General features: G+C 43.9%; 1 protein-coding gene across 1 annotated transcript in view; it reads left to right on the forward strand.

Annotated features, from left to right (window-relative positions):
- Positions 1-5180, forward strand: part of mgat5 (alpha-1,6-mannosylglycoprotein 6-beta-N-acetylglucosaminyltransferase) — an 87395-nt gene extending 82215 nt beyond the window's left edge. The window contains exons 16-17 of the mRNA XM_049569764.1: positions 184-341; positions 1429-5180. Of these exons, the coding sequence (XP_049425721.1) occupies positions 184-341; positions 1429-1627 (357 nt within the window). The 3' untranslated portion in view covers positions 1628-5180. The remainder of the gene's footprint in view (positions 1-183; positions 342-1428) is intronic.
- The last annotated feature ends 820 nt before the right edge of the window (positions 5181-6000 follow it).

Consider the following 6000-nt stretch of genomic DNA (forward strand, 5'->3'; position numbering starts at 1 on the left):
TGATTTTGTGGGACAATCTGACAGAGAGTTACATATCAACATTTTTAAATATATACGATAGATATAACTAATATACCACAAACGTGACAAAAAAATACAAGATCAACATGATCAAAGCTCGACTGTGGTGCAGTGGTTGGTTGCTGCTGTACTCTAATTGTATGACCCATGTTGTGTTGTCAGGACTTCTGCCACGGTCAGGTGATGTGGCCTCCTCTCAGCGCCCTGCAGGTCAAACTGGCTGATCCAGGCCGCTCCTGTAAGCAGGTCTGTCAGGAGGAGCAGCTCATCTGCGAGCCGTCCTTCTTCCAGCACCTCAACAAGGACAAAGACCTGGCCAGGTGGGACACACACACACACACACACACACACAGATCAGCCACTGGTGACAGGTGACGTCAGTGACAGTGATGGTCTTGTTACAGTTCAGTGTTCTGCTGGGAAACCTTTGGCCCTGGCATTCATGTGGATGCTACTTGACACGCACCACTGCACCACCCATGTGAAACTGTCACAGATCAAGTACACCATCACATGGCAGGACAATGCAGCATGTCGCACTGCAAACACTGCTCAGGAATGACATCAGGAAGTTGGCAGACAGCTTAAAAGGCATCAGTCTTTCCTCCGCATTCCCCAGATCTTTATCTGATGGAGCATCACTCAAACACCGCCACAGGGCGCTGTGTCCACGCCTCGACAGGTCAAAGGAGGAGGCCCCACTGTGGATCAGACTTGGCTCTGACCTTTCGAGGCATGGACACAGGACCTCTGTGGTGATGTTTGAGTCCTGTGGTCACACGATTGCACAATCAGATTAGGATCTGGGGAACATGGAGGCCAGGTTGACACCTTGAGCTCTTTGTCACACTCCTCAGGATGTTCCTGAACAGGCTTTGCAGCTTGTCTTTGCTCATTGTCCTGCTGTCACTGCCATTAAAGAATGCTGTTACCATGAGGAGGGGTGCTTGATTTGTTCTGGTGGGAGGTGCGTATGAAGTGGAATTCACATGAATGCCAGGACCCAAAGTTTCCCAGCAGAACATTGCACTGTAGTGTAATAAATTATGAATCATGAATAACTTCACCTGTCAGTGGTTTTAATGTTGTGGCTGATGACAGTTCTAGTTGTTATTTCTGAAAGTGGCCATTAGGTGGCAGCACACTGCAGATTTGAATTCATAAGTACAGTTTGTCATCCAAAGAGGAGACTTTAAATAAACTGCAGTGCTCTGTTAGAGCCACTAGGGGGCCCCGCTTGTTCAGTGTGATTAAGGGGTCAGGGCTCATGACTGATGCTGAAGAACATCACTTTAGTTGACTGTGTGTGTTCAGCTTCTCCCTCTCTGACTCTGCTCTCTCTGATTCACACATAAATAAACAGTCATTAGGCAGAGGGACTGAAGGAAATGTCTGCGTGTGTCTCAGGTTTGGCGTGGACTGTCAGACAGTGGAGTCCAGCGCCGACACGGTGGTCCCGGCCTACAGCGAAACTCGCCGCCACTGCATCTTCCAGTCTGACCTGCTGCTGTTCAGCTGCGCTGGCGCCCACCAGTCACTGCGACGCATCTGCCCCTGCCGTGACTACATGAAGGGCCAGGTGGCGCTGTGCAAAGACTGCCTATAGCACCAACACACAGGCTGATGGGAGGGGGGGGGGGGCTGACAGAGGCTCTGGGGGGTTAAATGAAGTTGGAGCAGCTTAACGTGTGTGTGAGTGTGTTTGAGAGACATGCAGCTGTCGAACACACACAACAGACTTTTTCATTCATGGGACAGCGTATGTTCATCATATTTATTGTTTCCTCCAGCTGCTGGAAGTGAAGCAGCCAATCGGAACATCCGTCAACCCTCTGATTCACCAGCGGTGGCACCGCGACTCCTGGAAGCCGTGTAAAATTACTTGAATCAACAAAGGGAGTCATCTTAGACTTACACACTGTAGCAGATGAGCTCTCTGCTGCGTCCTTGGTAGACTGCACATATCAGTGACTGCCTGTTTGTCTTCAGGTTCATCAGGGCAGCGAGGGACCAAGGAGACTCAGCCGCCACTTCCTGACAGCCGCCCCGCCCCCTCCATCCATCTCCTCTTGGTTTAAATCTTAAATTGTTTATTCTTTAGGTAGGTTTGCACTGGACTGGCATGCCTGAAGGCCCACACACACACACACACACACACACACACACACACACACACACACGGCCAAAATGGCGGCTAAAGAAGAACCCAGTTTTACACTGTAACCAACTCGTTCCTGTCCTCCAGACAGAGGTGATGAGAGTGGACATGTAGATATCTAGATTTTTATTCTGGAGGTTTTAGAATTTCCTGACACACACCCCAGACTTAAAGCGATCCTCATCCCCCCATTGAAAGACAGGAAAGTCCAAGTTTCATACGTTCACTTTTAAATTGCACACTTGTTTTAAACAACTGATGATTTATTTAACAGAGAGTTGAAAGTGTGTGTTTCCACAAGAGGCCAGTAGAGGAGTGTTTTTGTTTGACTGTTTCAGCACACCATCCGGTACTACGCACACACCGAGAGGTGAGGATCAGGGAGGGTTGTTCTCTGTAGCTGAAGCTGCTGCGTACAGGGTCGCCGTGTCGTAGGATTTCGTGACATTGTGTCGTAGATGATAGAGCGTCGTCAGTAGCAGTGGTAACAACTAGATGCACCGCAGCCCAGGCGGGGAAGCCTTAACGCGTTTTCCAAAGACGCCAAAGCCTGCAGAGAAACATGCTTGTCCGTGTCTTTATGTACACAGAAATACAAAAAAGCAGCCACGCTCATTTCCCATCAACGAGATAAAAGCTGGAAATCTTTTAAAGCAACCTGTAAGTAACAAAGACATGCCAACGACGCGTTCTTGTAACGCAAAACCTCGCAACTCCATTTCCTTTCCATAATTGTTAGGATAATAATTTGCCTGCAGATTTGCAAAGAAAAAAATTCAGATAAAATTCGTAGTTCTTGTGTTGAATGGAACAAATGCACTACGGTAATCTATTCGCAGAGGTTTAACAAGATATTAGTAACACTGTATATTGTTCATATGGATTTTAAAGTTTCTTTTTTATTTATTTTGTATACAGATCTTTATCTCTGTGTTTGCTGGAAGTCTTTGTTTTTTTATTTATAGGAGGGTGTCTTTTTTTTCCTTTTATAGATTTTTATTTATGGAGAGTAATTTAAAAAAAACAAACAAAAAAAGCTTGCTTGTCTTCAAGTGTATGACTGAGAGTGGGAGGCTTTGTCCGCTTCTGTTCAGCTCTCAGCAGTGATGTGGAGACAAGTTATATTTAGGGCCCAGACTCTGAGCCCAGATGAACTGCTTTGCATTTTAAAAGATGATGTTTATCAATTAGTAGAAAGAAATTTGATATTTTATTCCTTAAAAAGCTGAAGAATTGCATGAGGATTGGTTTTAAAGTAAAATCATTTGTCTTAAATTATTTTAGTCAGGTTGTAACTGCAGAAGTCTTTTCATCATCACTGTTAAATAATACTGCACCCACAAAATCATCATTTGTATAGGAGTGATTTGTTTTCCTCACATGCCTCCACAGTAAACAGAATCCAAAAAAGGCGAACAGTCTTCATGAATTGAAGAGAGACTGCGTTTAACAGCAAAACTACATCCAATCATCTGATTACAGACTTTCACACAACACATGTAATATCCCATTGTGTGCTCAGGGCTTCCCCAACACATGCATGTTTAATAACATTAGACATGCAACATTACAATATAAAACACTGCCACCTAGCAGTAGTGTGCCCTGAGCACATGTGGACCCAGGCTGGATAAGGTAAGGTACAACTTTAATGTCCCCATGGGGCAATTTGATTTGATGAGACTGTTTGCACTGACATGTTTTAAATTATAATGTTTTAGTGACAGCATGTGTCAGGGAGGCACTGAGCGTACGACTGGAGTCCTGATTTCTTATATTTTCTCTTTTTTATCTGGCTCTATGTGAAGAAGCAATCACCCCCTAAATCACGAATTAACTGTGATTAACCACATTTTTTGGAAAGCTGAGTTCAATTTCACAAGCCACACCCTGGCCTGATTACTAGGTGTGTGTCCCGTTACATCCGGCGTAAAACTAACACAGCATTATGTAAAAAGAACATCATACCAACAGTCAAACATGGTGGCGGTTGTTTGATGGTCTGGGGCTGCTTTGCTGCTTCAGGACCTGGACCACTCGCTGTAACTGATGGTACCATGAATTCTGCTCTCTACCAGAAAATCCTGAAAGAGAATGACCTCAAGCTCAAGCCAGTTGGGTTATGCAGCAGGATAATGATCCGAAACAGACCAGCAGGTCCACCTCTGAATGGCTTAACAAAAAAAAAAAAAGAAAGAAAAAAAGGAGGTTTTGGAGTGGCCTAGTCAAAGTCCAGACTTAAATCTGATGTAAAAGACTCATCGGCAGTTAGCGCAAAGGATTGATTGCAGTTGTTGTCGCCAAGGGTGGCGCAACCAGTTATTAGGTTTTGGGGGCAAATACTTTTTCACACAGGGCCACGTAGGTTTGGATAGCTTTTTCCCTTAATAAATTAAATTATCATGAAGTGTGACAAATAAGCAAAAAATTAAGAAATCAGGAAGGAGGTAAATACGTTTTCACAGCACTGTATGTGTTGATACAGTCTTACTGTTGTTAAACGCAGTCGTTCATGAAGCACATTGACGTTTTCTGGATTTTCCGTTCGTCATGGAGGCATGAGTTCAAGATAACTCCCAGTGAGTAAGTGATTTACACATGATCGCTCTGCAGGTGAAGTACTCATAAAGATGGACAGCAGTGGACAAAACGCCTCGTGTTATTGTGGACGCCAGCAGGAGCCTCATACACTTTGTGCTTTGATTTCCAATCTCAGTTTTTCTGTTTGCACACGTGTAAATTCAGCCTGAATGACACCTGTACTTTGTCGCTGTGTCTGCTCAGACTGTTTTTATGTTTTTTGTTTTTTTTACTTTTGTAAACAGGTCAGTGATCTGCTGCCAAGTTAGTGTTTTAAAGAACATGATGTGCCTTTTCATGGTTAACTTTGGTTCTGCTTCTGTTTCGTTATCAGTGAGCTGTTTGGGCCTGACAGTTGGCCATGGCGTGTCAGGTCAGCGTCACTTGAACCTTAAAAAAAAAAAAAAAAAGAAAAGAAAAAGCTCACACCCTCGTGATCGAGCCTTCAGTCCCAAATTTAACTCCACAGGTCAGCTAAAGGAATCTGCTATCTGTTTACTGAATCAGTTTTATGAAATCATTTTATTTATTCTGATCTAACTCGTATTTAATACAATTATAATCAGTCCAAACCTTGTGATCTGTTAAACTGGGTCAAGTTGCTCTGGTTTGGAGAAGTGTGGTGACAGGATGAGAAAGGATAACACCAGTGTTCATTCAGCTCACTGGATTATACAGGATAGGTTTTTTCTATCTTTGAAACTTAAGATAGGACAAGCAGTCGGATATTTTTCTGTCATGACGCCCCTTGTGAGGAGTCAGATTAATGCAGAACATGTGTGAAGCATCTGATTTACTCACAGCCCTGTGTTGTGTTGCTCCTCTGCATGACACCTCCTGCAGTGTGGGCTCAGCCTCTACAAAGGTTGAAGCAGTGACACAGTTAAGAAACAACAGTGGTGTTATCCTTTCATTTTAAAGATGAGGCTCATGCTATTCTACAGTCTGTGACTCAATACTTCCGACAGGAAGGAACATGTAGAATATCGCCAGACTTATCTGAATCCACAGTGAAACTTGGCTTCAGTTGTTCAAACCTTTGTCGTCGGAGTGAAAGCCTTATTTCCTTTGTGTCAGTCTAAGCATGCTGTCCATCAATTATCAGCTGTTTGATTTCAAGGAAACTAAATAATTTCCTCGCCATACCTGTCTGCGTTAACCTCGGCATCGAATGTCTCCACTGCATAAAACAACACATGCTACTTACAGTCATCCAAACATGTACCAATCTTTGTGTTTCA

The sequence above is a fragment of the Epinephelus fuscoguttatus genome, linkage group LG24 (genome assembly GCF_011397635.1).
Source record: "Epinephelus fuscoguttatus linkage group LG24, E.fuscoguttatus.final_Chr_v1".
Classification (NCBI taxonomy): domain Eukaryota; kingdom Metazoa; phylum Chordata; class Actinopteri; order Perciformes; family Serranidae; genus Epinephelus; species Epinephelus fuscoguttatus.